This window comes from Bacillus rossius, chromosome 7, assembly GCF_032445375.1.
Source record: "Bacillus rossius redtenbacheri isolate Brsri chromosome 7, Brsri_v3, whole genome shotgun sequence".
NCBI classification, from domain to species: domain Eukaryota; kingdom Metazoa; phylum Arthropoda; class Insecta; order Phasmatodea; family Bacillidae; genus Bacillus; species Bacillus rossius.
In genome coordinates, this window is record NC_086335.1 from 38,936,197 (window position 1) to 38,956,897 (window position 20,701).

General features: G+C 36.4%; 1 protein-coding gene across 1 annotated transcript in view; it reads right to left on the bottom strand.

The window, feature by feature from the left end:
• Nucleotides 1-20,701, bottom strand: part of LOC134533861 (acetylcholine receptor subunit alpha-like) — a 171,814-nt gene that overhangs the window by 30,826 nt on the left and 120,287 nt on the right. The window contains exons 4-5 of the mRNA XM_063371563.1: nucleotides 16,224-16,339; nucleotides 13,948-14,116 (exon numbers count right to left, since the gene is read on the bottom strand). Coding sequence (XP_063227633.1) covers nucleotides 13,948-14,116; nucleotides 16,224-16,339 — 285 coding nt within the window. The remainder of the gene's footprint in view (nucleotides 1-13,947; nucleotides 14,117-16,223; nucleotides 16,340-20,701) is intronic.

The window sequence follows — 20,701 nt, forward strand, 5'->3', positions numbered from 1 at the left end:
CAGAATCGTAAACGTTGATTGCCACCATTACGCGCAGATGGTAGCACGAAACAGAAGAAAACTTTTAACAATTAAAAACATCTCCAATAAAAGTTAAAGGGACTTCTAAAAATACTAAACCCCAGCTTTGTACCTGATTTTCGACAAGTAATTTAATTTATTAAAATACTACCCATCTTGTTAAAATTCACTAAACAGTTAATACTACAAAGTTTATGCACACGTTAGATGACTATAAATTGTAAAAAAAAGTATTAAAGGATGGTTGTACTATTGTACTATAATAAAGTTATATTTTTAATACCCATGCGAATTCATGGACTTCATTTCCCAATAAACGTAATTAATTTAATTTTAGGTAATAATAAATATGAAATAATTAATTTAATGGACTGAGTTATATATTTATAAACATTTTTAAAATAATAAAAAAATTATGTGAGTGAGTCTTTCAGTACTCTCCAGAGTAAATTATTGGTAACGAGAAATTTAATGTGTTCTAATTTTGCAAATACACTTTTAATACGAAACACGATCATGGAATTTAACGAAGACTGCTTTAAAATAATGCCAAGCGGGATAAATATACGGGGAAGCTAAGTCGACTATCGAATCATTTGATTAGCAAACCGAAATTATAAAACATACAATGAAACGGCTACAATTAAAGAGAAAAAGATTTGTGAAAAAATTACTAAACTCCGATTTTGGACCTGATTTACGACAATAAATTTTATTAAAACCTTACCTATCCCGTTAAAATTTATTAAACGCTTAGTACTATAAAGTTACTCTTTGGCTTTGTGAACTTCGGTTCGCGCCACCCGCTACCATGTGGTTATATATTTCCGTTCCATGTGACTTCCGTTACATTCACGAAAATGCTTTTTACAGAATCCCGAATATCGAGGTCTAAGATGTTACACATCAACATGCCAAGTAAAAAAAAAAAAATGTATTTCTCAAAGAGCAGACGTCTTTGCAAGGGCGCCGCCAGCCGATAGCCAGCCAATGGCCTAGAGGTGTGGTGAGGGGGGGGGGGGAGAAGTTGTGGCAAAAGTATGTATTTTTTTTTGCATTTGTCTACACTTTTTTGAATCTCTAGGGCTCTAGGGGGGGGGGGGGCAACTGCCCCCTCTACCCCCCCTGGTGACGCCCTTGCGTCTTTGGCAGCCAGTGGTGCTGTGAGAAAGTGCGGCCATTTCGCGTCAAGAACCGGAACGCCAAACAGCGAGACCCGAATGGCGACGTTCCGTTTCGTGCACGGGCGGGCGACAGGGGTAAACGTGCGGTTCGCTCAGCTCGATATTCAAATGGAGGGAAGACTTGGCGTCGTCGTTGATGCGGTCCATTCGCGCGATACGCCCCTGATGGAGAGCGGTCTTCGGTGGTTAGAGGGCGGCGGAAGTTCCTTCGCGGCTCGGCCGGAAGATGTTCTTTTTTTTCCTTCTTCTTTCGAACCGAGTCCGCGCTGCGAACCTAGAGCGAACGTTGGTGTAGATACGCGCAGCTGCCAATTCGTGGCCACGGCGTTGAACGACGTGTTTGCCAACGGAACGGTCGTATAACACTTTCTCTAGCGCAGGCAGTCAGTAAACTGCTGAGTTTATATACAATTCTTAGAAATTATCATGTTCAAGTATTAATGCAGAAATTAGGTGGTTTTAAAGTGGCAGTATCAAAATCTGAATTTATTTGATAACTTTATCAAAAGGGTGAACTAAAAGAAATGACAAATTACAATGTAATGCAATTCAACTGTTAAAAGGTAAAAAAAAAAAACTGATTTTTTTTTCAAATTTGTTGTTTACAATACAGTAATTAAAAACAAATATACAGAAATTTCTAAAAATTGTTGTCTTAGACCAGCACAAGTAACCATGCATGATGAAGCACAACAGAGCTGTTTTATAAAAAAATTCAGAAAAAAGACAGAAAGAGAAGGGATAGCAAATCGCCGATTAGTTTGAGTAAATAATGTTTTTTTTTTTTTTACTAAACCACTTCCAAATACACAAATCCCGCATCACACGTGCGCATTAAGTGCGGCCGCCAGCAGTGACGCATGCTTGGCACGCACCTTGTTCGAAAAAGTTCTCGGTAAATTGTTTGTGCTTCCGTTTTCACTACCGTCTGCAAGCACGTACATGACACTGCACGTCGCCTTTTATCTTGCTTCGCGTACACTCACATCTGGTTGGAGATCCTCGGCGCAAATAAATGACGACGGTTTTCGTAAACTGCGTGTTTGCATCGTTTGCTGTAAGGCACCCTCTAACGCAGCCCCAAGCAACTTTCATCTGTATTGTTTCGTTCTACCACCCCCTAACTTATGTACCACAGAAACTTAATTAAGGGAAATTGGGAAGTTATAATAACTTCGTTTGTGGTAAGGGAATGTCTGGAGTCAGTAGGGGGGGGGGAATATTTTGAGCGAGTCTTTCAGTTCTCATTAGAGATGTCTAACATCTAACCTCGATAACGAGCAAATTCTCTGAGTTCTGTTGTTGCAAATACTCTTAAAATACGAAACTCGAGACTCGGACACAAAATTTAACTTAGAAATCTTTAAAATAAGGCCGAGCGTGATAAATATATGCGCAAATTGTGTTTTTCAACTACATTTATTGACGCGAACCACACGTAGTTTATGCACCGGTCACTTAAAATTCATTGGCGAAGCAGCTACGTTGGCTATTGAATCATTTTATTAGCAGACCAAAATTTTAAACTATATAATGAAACTGTACCGAAAAAAAGCGATAAAGTCTTTAAGAAATCTAAATCCCGACTTTGGGCCTGATTTTCAACAAGGGATTGGATTAAAATACTGTCCATCTAGTTAAAATTCATTATACAGTTAAAACTATAAAGTCTCCCTTTGGCTTTGTGAACTTTGATTCGCGCCATCCGCCACATATATCAAGATATCAGCACCGCGGTCACAAATTTCCGTTCGACTCCTAAATTATTCCAACCAAACGTCGTACACCGACAGCTAAGATGTTTACACATTAAAACATAAACTGGAATAGCTCTACCAAGTTTATAACCCGAATACCTCCAAATATTGACGCTACGTCAACACACGCAAGTGGATATTATCGAAAATAACTTTTATAAAAGAAATGGGTGCGTGCAGTTATGTTCGCGCGTTAGAAGTTATACTTACTTGGAGTAATAAAAAACTAACTTTAATTTTACGTGCCAATAATTAATAGAAATAAAATAAAATAACTGGAGTGATGTTATAAATACGGTTGGTAAATTATAAAATCAAATAAATTACAAAGTTTAGTAAATACATTAGTATTAAATATTAATATTAACACGTATATTAAATCAATTATTTAATATAGTAAAATTATTGAGAATAATTTAAATTAATAATTAAAATAAATAAATATGCGAATGTTTTTCTTATTTATTAGTTTTAATTATATATAGAAAAAATAATAACATAATAACCTATAATGCATGAAATTATACATACGGGAACATAACCTTACAAAACACTCCCATGAAAACGGCCGGGAGACTACTAAACCTTCCACAGACACTCCCTGACAGCGACAATTGAAGCTTACAAGCCACCTGACATTTTTATACATACAGGAATATAACTGCACTTATATTAATCTACTTAAAAATACTCTTGAAAATGTTTGTAAACATAATTTCTATCCCTAATATTCATAAAAGTGAAGTATTCATATACATGGATTATTCTTCAATATCAATCACTAAAGTATAAGATTTAAAAGCACACATTAATTTTTATTTGTATGTAGCATTTTTTTACTACGTGGAAATTTTCGTTGCATGGTGCGTGCGCATCGTAAAAATACATTTTTTTCATAACGCGCCTAAAGAAGCATTAACTCCAAAATGCACAGATTAGTGTGAGCCCATAACACAAACACAATTTTTACTCCATATCTTAAACACTGTCTGTAATGGCTACCCAGCAGATAATATGATTTTCCCACACAGCCGCTGAAAAAAAAAACACTTCCTTTGTTGTTTCAGTTGCGGGCAAGCCTTTAAAAAAAAACGGCCCGTTTACTGTATCTCTTCGAATCCTCAACTAGAACGGAGCTGATCGTGTAATTCTACAGAGCTATGCTTTAGCGTGCTTGGACTCGCGGTAAATCATCAATTATGTAAGGGAAGCCCGCCGCTTTGTCACGCCTACACCGATCACGAGTGTTCCCCGGCTTACGAGATCTCTTCATTGACACCTCTGACTGTTCGCTCAAGGATGATTGATTGAAATCTCGAATGTAATTTTGTCAGTGAAGTCGCATTTTCAGTATATAAAAAAAACTAGCTTCGGGAAATCATGTTCCTAAACAGTTACATTTATGTGCGTACATTTCGAGAACTCAAACGCATCACAATTCTCGTGTTATAAGTATACATATTTTTACGCATAAAGTATGCTAAACCCCACACCAAAGAGGTCACTTGCTAGGTCAGTAAGAATACACGAATTTATTGGCTACACGCCTTTTGAAATTCTATCGCCTTAAACCTCTCAGGGTAATATGGTGGGTTAAAAATGTCCAAAACGCTGAGCACAACATTTGCCTCCTATAATAATAAGAACAACGACTTGAAAATCTTATAAATCTGTTTAGCTATATTTTCCAGTTGCACATAATAATGAAAGCTTTTAGAAATTGACCCAAATTAAAGCTATATTGTAAATTTTTTAATACTAGTTAAAACTTCACAATCGACACGATACATTTTTGTGCTTATTTTAAGGTTAAATAATTTTGAATACACGGAAGAACGTTTCTTATTTCGACAGTTTCCAGTCACGTAATATGTTTTAAAAACAATAATTTACAAAACTTTTGCGAGTATCACCCCTCCTACTGTCACGTGATTGCTCAGAATGATTGAATGTCTGACTCGAGAGATCTCCGAGATATCAAGAGATTATACAATAATAAGCGAAAATTGGTTTCTGCAATATTCAGATATTCAAATTTCTCAAACACTTTGATTGCGTGTATACATGCACCGTCCTAGATATTTTACAATCACCAGTAAACAAAAGTTTGACATTTACTCATTTAAATTTTATACCGTTATGAAATAGTTGTCAGAAATACTTTGATAATATTTAGCTTTATTAAATTAAAAAAAAACTTTACATCATTACATACTGTACTGAGAAGTGCATTTCAAACTGTATTTAAGTAGCATCAAGATTGTATTATTATTTAGAATAATATCAAAGGCATTCGTTAAAAAAACTGGTATGGCGAATTTCTTAACCTTCTTTCTTTACATGTTTTTTTCATAAGAAAACGAAACTTTAAGTGCTGGCTGTCAGCCCGTTTTCGTTTCACACATTTTGATCGTCACCTTAGGCGGCTACGCATTTCTCTCCCAGCAGTGACCGGCTACTTGTAGCTTTGCGCATAAAAATAACTTGTCAGTTTTTTTTTTTTTAAATTCTCCCGTGTCTTTGATTTACATTGTACAGGGAGCGTTCACGAGATGATTTTACTTTCCCCCCACGAGCCGCGACGCGAAGAGATTTAGCCCGCTCTCGCGCGCAGCGGTGCGGTGCTTGATCACCCAGGAGAGAAACTTCTTCATATATATCTATCTCTCTCTTTCTCTCCCACTCCTTTTTTTTTATTCGCGTGTCCAGTGTCGCTCGATCACTGCGCGCCGCCCCGTCTCTTCAACGGGGAGTCCCCGCCCCCCTCCTTGGCGCTCAAGCGCTGCTCCCCGCCGGGACAAGGGATTGATCACCGGGGGCTCCTGAGGGATTACGGGGAAAGGTGTGGGGGCGGTAGGGAGTGGTAACTACGGCGAGCCGCCGAGTGGCCACCAGGAATGAACCATTCACAACTCTCCGCGCCTCGACGTTTCAAATCACGGGGAAAGCGATCAAGCCAGCTACATTTCCGAACATATACTTACTTGGAGTAATAAAAAACTAACTTTAATTTTGCATGCAAATAATAAATATAAATAAAATGACTGGAGTTATATTATAAATATGGTTGGTAAATCATGAATTCCATCAAATTAAAAAAAAATGAAATAAGTAATCAGTATTCAATATTAATATAAACATATATGTATTAAATTAATTATTTGACATAGTATAATAATCGAGAATATTTAACATTAATAATGAAAATAAATTAATTTCCTGAATGGTTTTCTTAATTATTAATTATAATTATTTTTATAAATAATTTAATAATTTATAATGCCAAAATTTAATGGTTTTACATATTTAACAATTTGGTTCTATGCTTTTTTAAATACCTTAACAGCTAAACTTCCAAAACAATTAAACTGATATTAATTACTATCTGTTCATGTATTCTGTGTGAGAGATGAAAAATCATGTTAAATTTTAGTTAAATTTCAAATATTTAGTTTTTTTATTCGGAAAATATTTTACTGTAAAGAAAGCAGTTTGTGCAAAGAAGTAATTTTGTAATAGCTTATATTTGATGTGAAATCAACAAAAAGGTTTACAGAACAAAAATCAGCATCCTATAGATCACAAGTATATTTGGCCGATTGTAATTATTTGTGATAAACGTGTTTAAGGATCTGTGATCTATTTAATGCATGTCCTACAGGACTCTACTGAAGAATTCCATGATGATTCGTGAAGAAATATTATATTTAGGGGCTTATAATGAGATTATCGAACATTTGAATCACCGCATGAATTTGTAAGAAGACCAGGATATATCTTCATTAGCATGGTTCACAGCAAGAGACGATATAAATACTATCCTACAAGTGAACCGAATGAAATACAACTATAAAATTGAGATTAGTGGTGCTGTTTAGAAGAATAACTACAACATCAAGACATTCGGCCAATTAGTTAAGAACGAGTCCACTACGTCATCGAATGAAGGAGGGAAGCGACTTCGTGTGACCATCCCGAGAGCGCGAGAGCCATCTACCGCCGAATCCAACCGTTCGTCGAGGCACCAGCCGAAACCCCAGGAACCAGAATAGGGTCGTGGTTCGTGACGAGTACTAATTGTCGTTGGAAGGTGACGATGCATCGATTATTCTCCAGGAGAGTTCGGTTCGATATCACAAAACGCTAAAGGTACTGCCAGTTTCTTAAAGGTAAATGTTGTACCGCTGATGTCCGAGCCAAACTAAATTAAATTCTTTTAATTCAAATGAATTTGTAATCCGTTAACTTCTTCGTTTAATCAAATCCATGTTAAATCACACACTGTTTAATTTAATTGTATACCTGAATTTGTGTAATTTAAACTCAGAAGTCCAGCTCTTCAAGCATTGAGCTAAGCCAGAGAAAGCAATTATATTTATTTCAGAAGACAATTTCAGAATAAATAAACATATTTTGAGGCTAACAATTGAATAATATTTTTTTTGTGATTGTATTTTGGTACTGACAGAACCTTGCAACCCATGGAATCATTAGTATTTTGACATAAGCTGTATATATTTACCACTTAATATGTTATATTTTCTGTTGGAAATCTCTTTGTGAATAATCGCATGGAAAAAAAATTTCTTCGCGAAACAGCACTAAATTCTTTGAGATAATTTTTCATGTTTTTTTTTAATAAGGCACCCATTCCGAGTACATTGAAACTTAGTGTGATAATCCTCATAGCTAATTGTGGAAATTGGTTTTTTTAGGAAAATATACTATAGTTTGGTACATTATTATTATAATACATAAATAAAACACCATAGTTACTAACAAGATAGATTTATTTAACAACGTGTAGGCATATAGAGTTGTGTCACTACAGTTCATACAAATTTTCACATTTATATTTAAATTTAATTTAATTTCTGAAGAGAAAACTCTCTTTCGTTACCAGCGTAACTTAACTGTAGCGTCTCTTCACTAACGCTTGCCTGAAAATGAGGAGTGGGGCACGATAAAACCTAGAGGTTGTTAACTGTTTGCAATATTGTTGATGATATATCCAACTACAACTACATTTCGTCAAAGACATAAAAAAAATCCAGATTTTTTCCTTCATGTAATGAAGTTTCCCAACAATATCTGTACAAGTGTGAGACATGAAAGGTCATCCTGTAACTCTCTAAATAATCACTTTAAGTCCTTAAATATGCGTTAACACCGTGAGTTAAAAGACTTTTTTCATAGGATGTACTTTTACGAAAATTTGTGCAAATAGAGCAATCTCGCCAAAGCGATTAATATATATTTTTTGTATAAGTTGAAATGTCGGTTGAAGAGATAAAACTTTCAATTTGTTTTTCGAAGCCGTCGTGTATTTTTGAATCGACAGCAGCACCGCCCCAGTTGTATCGAGACACAACGGCGGGCGAAATCACTACAAACTCAACTGAAGCGCTATTTCAAGTATCAAGACGTCCGATTTCCGTCACCATTTACGGAGTTATCTCCCAAAATATTTACGCGTCACTGCCGTAATTTAATGAGGAAAACGTTTTATCAGCGGAATAAGCCGTGATATCATCTGCGATGTCTTCTTCAGTAATTGGTAGATTACTTCCCGAGTGGGGGAAGAGAACGAGAGAAAGAGAAAGAAAGAGGTTTTTCAGTCTGACAAAGGTACTATACTGTTGCCACGAGACCTGTCTTTCTGAAAAATGAAAATGAAATCTTTTGAGTGAAGCTGTTGACACAAGAAAGCTTCCTTGATAGTTTTCGTATCTTGCACCTCTATAACTGACGTTTGTTTCAAAATATTTTCTTATAAAATGTTTTCCAAATGTTTTACCTATGTCTTGGTTGTAATGCTCATGGAGTTGATACGGTACGCACTAACATATTTTATTTAATTATTTCTATGCATCAAAGAATGCGTATGACTCTCACAAATCTATCAAGACATTCCAGTTCATATTCAGCTTAAAATAAATTTGAAAAATTCTAAATTCTGTTAAATACACTTAGTCGTAAATATTTAAACTGATATTGGAAGGCAGAAAAATATGTTAAATCATTTTTAAATAACGGTGATTGAATTAATATAAAATGCTATTATTTTAGACAATAACTTTTGGTTTCAAGGAAATGAACTTTATACGTATTGGAGTTAAAATCAGAATACACGTAACAAATAGAGTAGGTCAAACAAAGGTTTATTTCTTTACGATTTTCCTAATAGTTTCCATGAAATGAAATAAATTACAATATAATATTTTACAAAAAAGTCTTATTTAAAATTTCTGTGTCCGTATCTTCGTTCGTGAGGAATTCAGAATGAGTCGTTGGTTTATATATGATCGTCAAGTAAACTTGGCAAGCTAGGAGAGCATTGAAAAATGACAGAACTATGTAGTAACTTGAGCATATTATATATACACTTAAATTTAAACAGAAATACATCTTTAACAAAATCAAAATTTTAAACTATCAACAAAAAACTGTTCAGTTTTTACTAATAATATTTTTATTTATTATAGAAAGTTCCAGGTGCATTATTAAACAAATCACAAAGGGTTTAATGTTCAAACACTGTCAGTTTAATCATTGAATGCAATAAAATTATCATAAAAGATGTCAAAACACAAACAATTTATGAAGAAATCTTTAAGAATCTCAGTGAGTTTAATAAAACCAAAAACAAAACGACATTTGTTACATGCGAAATTTTTACTACCAGATGCCTCCTTTTTTGATTAGCTTGGGAAATGTAATTTGAAAATGAATATAAACACTACGTATATTATGCTCGATTTTTTACCTCTCATTTTTTATTTATTTAGCAATAAAAAGTTGATATTCATTGCATTTTTATTTATAATGAATATATTAGATAATAAGATATGATTTTTTACTATAAAATTATATTTACCCCTTTTTTTCCAACTTTCAGAGATCGAATTTTGAATATACATGGAGCCTATATGTTAATGAAGTATATTAAATCCCTTGGTTTCAAATTTAATCAAAATCTATTGAACAGATTTTGGGTGATGACAAAATAAATCAACAGAAATATAAAAAAACTATTAAAAATGTCGGTTTTTTTTACCTCTGTACCACTTTTTTATCACCATTTCACTAATTATTCAAAAGAATATATTTAATGTAAAACATGACTTTGTAACAGGTTTATTTTAAGTATAACCTAGCGGCATGTGGTAAATATAGCTCGAAGAAACTTTATGGTTTGACTGAAAACTTATAACCCGGAAAAAAATATTATGTCGATACCTTTAGAAAATGGAAAAAAATCACTTGCTACAAGAGTATGTAAGAAGGTATTATTTAAACTGCCCACTTGCCATTAAAATGCTTTACGCCTCAGATACGGACAAAAGGAAACTTCTTAGCTATAATTAGAAAAACCATTAGTTCTTGAAAGGTTATGGAGAAATTAGCGGCAAAAATATAAAGAAATACGGGAAATTTATCAAAAATAATTCGAGAGAGAGCAAAACAGTACACTGATTTAGTTTTAGTAAGAGCTATCATTTTGGTGAAGAGCGAAGTATTTTGGGTGTTCGGTGGATGCATATTTCTGACATAAAGCAGGATTAGTCCAGCGATTAATTTGGCTTTGTAAATAGTAGGGTGGTATTTCATGATCAGAAGGGTGAACACAATGGTGGCCTCATACATATACTTGCTGGCAACGTGTTTTACGAAAGCAATTGTGGTTCTGATCATTTATGACTGCAATTCACAGTCAGATGTAACCGTTTAAATGACATGGCATAGATGTAATAGCTAGAGCCACGATGTTTTATTTTAAATTAAGTACTAAAGTAAACGTGAAGAACCCAATCATTTGCTTCACGTTGGTGATAGGGCTCTTGACACGTATTTGACAAGCCTGGGCCAGTTGTAAACTAGAAGAAGAAGTGGTTTTCCAATCCCATGCAATCCTCTAAAGGATTTGATCTTTTTCTCTTTATACATGCAGGCGAATGTAGTCTAGCCCGGAGTTGAAATCAACCACGAAGTAATCGTGGCTCCAGTAACAGCTTGCAGATGTTTCGTGCTCTAGCCACGAATATAGTTTGGCTGTCCCTACATGGGGCATCATTGAGGACAAAGTCGTGTAGTTACCACCACCGAGTGGGTTAAGGAGGCGGTAAAAAGGTAGGACTCCCAGAAGGGAGGATGCGGGACGAACCTTGGTCCAGTCATCCCGGTTTCTGATCACCACGGTTTTCCGAAACCATTCCCATCGAGTTGTGCGATGGTCAGATCGATACAGACCATGGCCTATTTCTTCCCCAAATTTCCTTGACTTTGACGCCGTGGATCAGTCTCTAACGACCTCTTCGTTTGGATGAAAATAGTCATGATAACAATTTTTTATCTATTTGGAAATTGAGTCCCTGCCAGCTGTAAAAGCTATTAAAAGTCAGGCACTTAACAAATAATATAATAAATACACATCTCCTAAACGACAGGGATACAAATATGACAATCAAAGACATGACAAGACATATTACCAACAGTGTTACTTTTTATATCGTCTATATACAAAATTATTTATTGCATCTTTCATTGAGATTTTTCTTTTAGTAATAGAGTTCAGACTTTTTAGACAACTATTGTTTAGTCGGTTCATGATTTCTGTATGTTGTTTGAAATAACTGAGGTGCCCTCTGTCGAAAAATAAGACCTCTCAATCCAATTTTTTCCAAAATTTCGGAGCATTGCCAAACATAAAAAAATATTTATCACAAAAATATTATATGCGACTTTTATTTTTAACTGCAGTGTATGCGTGTTCATGGCTTATAGGGGTTTTTCATAGTTAAATTGCTCATAATGGTTATAAAAAATGTTTTTTTATTAAAAATGTAACTGAACAACAAATTTTTTTGGACAGTTTAAATCTATTGGAATATATATTTTTAAATATTTTGACTGCGTGGCAACATTCATAGCTTTAAATAGGTAGGCACTTAACAAATAATACATAAAGTAGAGAGACAGTCACAATAATGAACATAGAACAAAAAACATACAAAATGATAAGGACAAATACATGACAAAGACCATAAAATAACCAAAACAAAAGAAACAGGAAAACTAGTAACATATTATAAAAATAATTTTAACTAATTAAATAAAATATATACACAAAATAACTACACTAAACTTCCACATTCAAAATCTCTTTCATTGATATTTCTGATTTTTAAAACAGTCCCAAATCTTTAAATAATTCATTACAATTATCAGTGCAACGATTGAAGAACTCATTGTTTCTTTAATGAATATTTAAAAATCAGACAGCACAATAATTACATAAAGAAATTTATTCATGAGAAAATATCAGCACAGACTAAGGCAATGGGCTAACAACGACAAGACAGCTTCAACAAGAACATTAAATGCAGACAGACAAAAATCCTGGATAACACAACAAACATACAAAACACAACGATGAAAATAAACATGTATTATTGACAATACAACGACGACTGTGTTCGTTCGATGCTGTCGTCATTGTGTTGTCCATAATACCTGTTCAGTTTCATCGTAGATCCATATGTTCGCTGTGTTTCCAGGGTTTCTTCTTTTTCCCATTCTTAAAAATTTTCTCCGTTTAAAACAGTGCAAAATTGCAATGGCGTGTGTCCAAAGAATTGTACTAAATTAAAAATTCTCCATTACACGAATCATTTCAAGATCGTAGTAGTTACTGGGTTTCAGATGACTGAGCCATACTCTAATCTTGATCTTACTAAAGTAAAATAAAGACTAAGTACAGAGTTAGTAATCACTACATAGTATAAAACAAAATCGCTTCCCGCTGTCTGTCTGTCCATATGTATGCTTAGATCTTTAAAACTACGCAACGGGTTTTTATGCGGTTTTTTTAAAATAGATAGAGTGATTCAAGAGGAAGGATTATGTGTATAATACATGCATAATATAGTATAATAAGGCCCTTTACAGCATTTAATTAAAATAAATATTTTGGAAGATATTACATATTTAAAATGCAGGGACATAGCGGTTGCGGCGGTACCGGCCGGGGGGCCGGCGGCGCGTGCCTATAAATAGCGCGTCGAAGGCCGCGCTTCGCCCTACAGCACTTTATGATTAGCAGCGATCGCACGCGTTTATCGGACCTCCCTCTTAATAAAAACGTGCTTTTCAACGCGACAACGTAATCCGTACTTATAAGTACGTTACGATAAATTAAAAAAAATATATATTGAAAATTGTATAATAGTATTTATATACTAAAATGAATTCTTTTTTTAAGACAATACAATAAGGTAAATAACTTGATTCTTTCAAAGATTGATGCGCCGACGCAAACATACTACTCGGTCGATACTGTTCTCGATTTGGAAGAAGCTGTTAATTTTCCTACAGAATTTGTTAATTCTTTGAACCCGTCGGACTCCCTCCTCATAAAATGGTGTTGAAAGTAGGTTGTCCTGTTATTTTATTAAGAAACCTGAATCCACATAAACTTTGCAATGGCACGCGTTTGCTGGTAAAATCACTAAAAACTTTCATAATAGAGTACACAATACTCACCGGATGTGGTACCGGAGAAGATGTATTGATTCCCCTAATTCCTCTGATACCATCGGATTTACCGTTACAATTTAAACGCCTACAATTTCCTGTAAAGATATATTTTGCAATGACCATAATAAATTGCAGGGTCAAACTTTCAACGTTGCAGGCTTAGATTTGAGCGTTGAGTGTTTTTCACATGGCCAATTATATGTCGCTCTTTCAAGAGTAACCTCTAAAGAAAACATGTTTGTATTGTCTAATGACAAAAAAAGCTGTGAACGTTGTATATAAATACATTCTGAAGTATATTTAGTATCAGCGAACCCGTGCGAAGTCGGGGTGGGTCGCTAGTAATAATAATAATAATAATCATGCAGTGCCACAGCACACGAGTCGTGCAAGACGATACGGGACTACGGGTATTCGAAACGGGCGAGGAGAGATTAGGGGGCGCCTACCTTCTCGCCGCTGTCGGACGGCAGGTAGAAAGTGAGAACCGTGAGGAAGGATATCCCCATGCAGGGGATGATGATGTTGACGGTGTAGAACAGTGTCTTCCGCCTCATGGTGATGTTGAAGGTGATGTCGAGGTACGGCTCGTCGCAGCACGTGTAGAACTTCTCGTTCCTGCTTCAACATGGAATCAGGCAGTCATGACAAACACGTACGCCAACACACACACACACACACACACCATATCATGTCAAAAGGGGGTGTTGAGTGTTCACATTCCGCTATTGATGTCATTATTTGAGATGAAAATCACTGCAGGATGCGAGGAAAATTTATTTTCAAAACCCATACAAACACACCTAAATACACACAAACACACAGAAACACACACAGACATACACTAACACCAAAAAACACAATATTCATATATTTTCCAAATCCAGACAAAATTAACTTTCACAAACACAAAAACACACTAACACACAAACACGCCATATAAATCCAAACACAAATACACAATACACAAAAACTTACACAGAACAACACATACTCAAACACAAACACTTAAAAAAATTTAATTTAATTATTAATAGGTACGTACATTATAGTTACAAACTGCCATTAAAACATAGTTATAAAATGAAAGTTTTTAATTTGTAATAATTAGTTTTTAAATAATATTAGATATTTTACGTATTATTATTTTTATGTATTTTTAAATGTCATTTCTATAATGAATTAATCAATTTGTTAAAAGATTTCTTTGAGAACATTTATCTAATGGGCAAATACAAATACAAGTTTACCTAACCAACCAAAGTGTTAAGAAAGGTTGCAATGATATATCTTACAAAATATTAAACTCTGTATTAAACTCGTACGCTTTTCGAACATTGACCCAGTTCTCATGGTTCTGTATCAGATTACCTCGCAAAACGTAAAACTGGCGAGGTTTGAAAAAAAAAATAACCTGTATGCATTTGATTCAGCTTATGATAAAAATCACACGGCTAGAACATGATAGAGTGGATTGAATAGTGGTTAGTATCTGACGTCACCATATCTGTTTAAAAATGGGGTTTGGAGGAGGGGGGGGGGAATTGGAAAGCTGGCAATGAAGAGGGATGAAAACCTACGATTCACAAAGTCCTTTTCTGCACGTAACTTTGGGAATTTTTGAACTGTTTTAATTGTCACCTGTGTAACATCACGGGCGCAGCCACGCGGGAGTCCCTGATGTGCTTGCAAGAAAGCTTTACCCATCGCTTCGCGAAAAAGGTTCTGATTTCAAGGTTCCTTGTGACACGTTCATGACAGTTCTCTTGACAAGTAAGCCGCTCGTACGTCGGCAACCACAAATCCATCTACTTCTCAGCTTACGCGAGCCGTCCACATCCACCATTAGTCGACGGTGCAGCGAAAAGGAAGGGCCAGAATCAGGCGATGGGCTTGAGTTGACAACGGGCTTTCTGTCCAGCTGAGTCCACGCCATATTTTGCTGGACGCCTGAGATATTTGATTGAGGTGGAGTGTTTGCAATGCGGGAACAGGTTCAAAGGACTGGTATCTTGTGGAAGTGACTGTGTTCAACGAAGGAAGTCGTGATTCATAACCAGAGACAGGAAAAAAATTCGCGGATTCATTTAGCGATAGGCTAAAATAATTGAAACAATTTTGTTTTTAACTTGGTGCTGCTTCTGTGGGTAGGTCGCAGGTTATCGAGAGGACTGTAAGCCAATGATAAAACCCTCAACCAAAGATGTGCCCAGTCGCAGGAATTACAAGTGAGACTTCTCGCAAGGCATTAGAGCCTATCGTGGAGTTCAGTGAACTCGCGAATTTTTCCGCTCACTAACAGCAACCTATTAATAAGGGGATGCATTTGTCACGAAAAGATTTCGAGACTAATTGAAAGTAAAAAAAAAAAAAAAAAAATTAAAGCATCGTCTGTTTTTTTTTTTTTTTTGTGATTTGGTGAGATTTTTTTTTCAAGAACACCAATCACAGTATTTCAGTGCGGAAGCAAAAATGTGCTGAATGGCTCTGTTGCATACGGAGCTCCAACTACAAGGAAGAAACCGCTGGTGCAGTCTAATGGGTGTTCGTATATTTTCTGCCCCTAAGTATGAACTGTCATCGTGCGCGGTCGAGCACTATGTACACGATGTCTCGGGCTGTGGGTGTCTCGCGACGTGCGGTCGGACAGCGACTCGAACCGCGTCCCGGCACGCCGCCGACTCCGCAGGGCCGCAGGACCAAGGTCAATACTTACTGCACCTACCTGACTGCCGGCACCTCCAGGATGTCCCACTCGACGGACATGTAGAACTCGGACAGGTCGACGCCCACCTCCACCACGTTGGAGCCGGCCTTCTCGTCCATGTGCCGCAGGTCCACCTGGGGCACGAGGTCGTGTTCCCGGGTCAGGGGTCACGGGCTGTCCCGCCTCGCCCCTTCCCCCTCCCCCTCCACCCCGAGCAGCCGCGCCTCACGCTTGCCTCGCCGCCGGAGAGGGCCCCGGGTTCCCCCGTCGCTGGGTTCCCTTTCTACTTCGCGGGTCCAGCACCAGTGCGCCGTGTCGTCCTCCCGCGCAGACTCCGCGTCGGGAGTTGAAACTCGGTCAGTGCGGAGGATACAGCCATTCGCCACAGTGTACGACCTCAGACCGCTGGAGGGATAACCTCGGCGGCCGGCCGGATAGATCCTGTAAACCCTCCGACACTCGCTTTCATGACCGCCGAGCCGGCCACCGAGTGGTTAGGAGCCCGCTTTGATCTTGTAGGCGCATTCACCTTAAGGACGATCACACAACGCTATCTTTAATCTTGTAGGCGCATTTACCTTAAAGACAATCACACAATGCTATCTTTAATCTTGTAGGCGCAGTCACCTTAAGGACGATCACACAACGCTATCTTTAATCTCGTAGGCGCATTTACCTTAAGGACGATCACACAACGCTATATTTAATCTTGTAGGCGCATTCACCTTAAGGACGATCACACAACGCTATATTTAATTTTGTCGGCGCAGTTACCTTAAGGGTGATCACAATACACTATCATTAATCTTGTAGGCGCAGTTACTTTAAAGGTGATCACGTTATGCTGTCTTAAATTATAAAAAAAATTATACAGCTTGCTTGGTTTGTGGGTTATAACCGTGACAAAAGGCGAACGTTTCGATTTATATTGTTGTTGTCATCTTCAGGGTAGCACTCTCCTACCGAAGATCATGGAAGTTCTCTCGCATTATACCCGGTTAGAACCCAGAAGCCAAACATGACAGCGAAAGACTGTGCCCGTTATTGCTTGTTATAACTGAATTCCTGTTTTAAAGTACATATACACCCTAATAATTTGCTCGAGGGAACAAAATAACACCTTTACAATTTTTTTTCCCCACTTTTGTATCGTATGGTATTAATGAATAGTCTTCAGTCTATAACCACCAGAGATACAAATACGTATTATTTCACGTGGGTAGCTGCTGTTGAAGTAATAGCTTTGCTAGGTCAAATTATGATTTTAATAAGTATCCAAAGCTCTCTTCTGGTTAAAGTTATAGAATTAAATACGCAAAATTTATAAATATGTAAAATCTTATATCATAAATGAGCTGCAAGCTTCAGACAACTTCTTAAAGATCTATGATGGTTGGATACAATCCCATTAATTCTCTGCATGTAAACGTTGTCGTAAAAACATGTTTAAAAATCCTCATCTTATTATAATATCAATCTGAGAAGAGTAATTGTTTGTGTATACAATTTCTGTTAGAAACATTTTAAACAATGTATAGATTAATGGTTTATAACCAGGTTAGTTGTAAACTATTCAATAAAAGAAAAAATCTTTAAGAAACGCATGTTTATGAATTACGCAAGGTGTAAAAACGCAATGCAAGTCATATTCAAAAACCTTAAACTTCTTGTGTGTCAGTTTGCATTACTGCCTTCTTTATTTGAAGTGAAGTGTTTCGAAAATACTGTAAGGCGCAGACGTTATATGTGTAACGATTTTCGTTTTAATTTATGAACCCTCGCAGAATGAAAAAAAAAACTTTTAAATCAAATTATAGACTCTTTGACATGTATTCATGATAACCATGAATTATAAAAATAAGCCAAGGAAATAAATTTATTTTTTATTTTTTTAAGATTTAAAATTATAGTGTTGGCAACGTCTTGAAACTTTAGTGCTTTATAAATGACCACGAGATTCTGGAGTTGTTACGTTCCTTGCGTATTGTGTAAACCTGACCGTCGTCTCACGATATCAGGAATTATAATCAAACCAGTTACCCTTGTCACATTATCAGTGACGCGTCATTGCACATTGCCACAGGCGACCTCAAAGTGTTGGTTGGATTTCCAGTTTTTATTGCGTAGATGCCGTACGGTGCACTGACTTTTCAATGCGGTGAAATATAATAATTAGGAATTTTTTTTTGGCTCTATACCTCATTAATTTAATTTACATTTGCAGGTAGAAATGCACAATTTGGAATATCATTCGGCTGACGTATTTTCGAGGACGGTTCGATCTGCTACTGTGTGGTACCTTTCTGACGGCTAAGCAGACATGAGACGCAACTGCATTCACCTCGTTTACTTTGATGACTCCTTGCCAACAGGTGCTTACGAAACTTCTCAAACCTCCACATTGTAAAACTCATCAAAGCTTGTTTTTGTAAACCCAAACTATAATTTTTTGTTTGTAGACTTGCTTGTAAACTTAGAGATATTTGTAAATTGACACATTTGCAATATAAGATAGCGTTTGCTGGAATACTGGGTTCGGATTCTCACCCGGGCAATTATGCTTTGTTTTATCAAAGTAAATCCAATAGTTAAAGTTATATGCAAGCCGTCCCTGAAAAACTTTCCAGTATTAAATGCGCAAATTAATAAGCACGGTAAAACAAAATAAAGTTGATTGTTGGATATTCGATTATCTTTTTGCATGATTAAAAAAAAAATATGCTTGAATGAAACATAAATTAAAATATAAAACTATGCGCCAATTTTCGTAAGAAATACCAAATATTATATATAAAAAAGTATTTCATACAAGCAAAAACCAGTATAGCGATGTGTTGCAAAAATCTATAATACCTTTCTTTTATTATTACAAACAATTTCTTGGCAACTGGTTTCTAAATGAATTTTTTTGTTAAAGTTTAGGAAATATTTTTCTGTGCGAGAGATTTCAGTTTTCCACAATCAGGGACCGCCTATTTAAAAAAAACGTACTACAAGACTATGCATTATTGTGCAGATTTTCTCAACAAGCAAAAGTCACCGTACATTATATTCTCGGATCTCGAACGCTGAAGCGCTGGAGGGTGATTTCCTGCCTGCGATACCAACGCGCTCAGTTCACAGCTACCGTCGTAATATATGTGTTTTTGGATCTCTGACGAGATGGAGTATGCGAACTAGGAGAAGGCCGATATTGCAGCACAGATACTCGGGCTTGCGAAAGGGAATGCAAGGGGAAAATATAGATATGGCACCAAGAAAGTTTTCCAGCAGGATGCTTGCCAGATGCGAGAACATCTCAGTGAATGCACCAACAGCTCAGCGATCACACCAACCTCTCAGTAATCACACAACCATTTTAGTGATCACACCAAAATATCAGCGATCACACCAAAATCTCAGTGATCATGCCAACATCTCAGCGATTACACCAACCTCTCAGTAATCACACCAACATCTTAGTGATCACATCTAAATATCATCGATCACACCAACATCTCAGTGTTCACACAAATATCTCAGTGATCACACCAATATCTCAGTAATCTCGCAAAAATATCAGCGATCACACCAAACATCTCAGTGATCACACCAACATCTCAGCGATTACACCAAACTCTCAGTAATCACACCAACATCTTAGTGATCACACCAAAATATCAGCGATCACACCAACATCTCAGTGATCACACAAATATCTCAGTGATCACACCAACATCTCAGTAATCACGCTAACATGTCAGTGATCACTCCAGTATCTCAGTAATCATGCCAACATCTCAGTAATCACGCCAACATCTTAGTGATCACACCAACATTTCAGCGACTGCACCAACATCTCAGCGAAGTGGGGCTCGTCTGCGAATTGCAGGCAAAATGGCGGACGTGCAAGTAGTATTTTCTGTCACTCCGCCCCTTTTTGTCTTGTTTCAAATTTCACAACTCAGAAATTACCGCCCTCCAGCGCTTCGCTAGTTGAGTTACGAGCACATATTTATTAGGTGGTGATTTGTGGTTGTGTAGTTGTGTTCTATCAGTCCTCTACATATGTACCACGAATTTTGAAACATTCCTGTATATCATTCGATAGAACTAAATTATTCTACCATAAAAATTCAGATTACGTTTGTAATTAAAACACAAGCGCTTTTTTTAATTAACAAATGTCATAGGTGTCAGTACAAGTAAAGGCATCACAATGCGAAAAGAAACAACTAAAATCATCTCTGTTGTTTTTTTTTCAACCGTTTTCAATCTTTGAGTGTATAGAACTTTTTGAAAAAAAAAAAGTCTGTTTCTTGACAGGTTACTTGTTGTTAACCTCTACTCGACCAATTTTCGTAAGCACCTGTTATTAACGATACAATAATATTATAGCTTACAATAAGTTGACAATTCTTGGATCTAATTGTTTCAAATTAGGTTTCATTAGCTAAAACCATTATCTTCTGTTCCAATTACAATAAAATCTTTATCAATAGCCATGCAAAAAATTT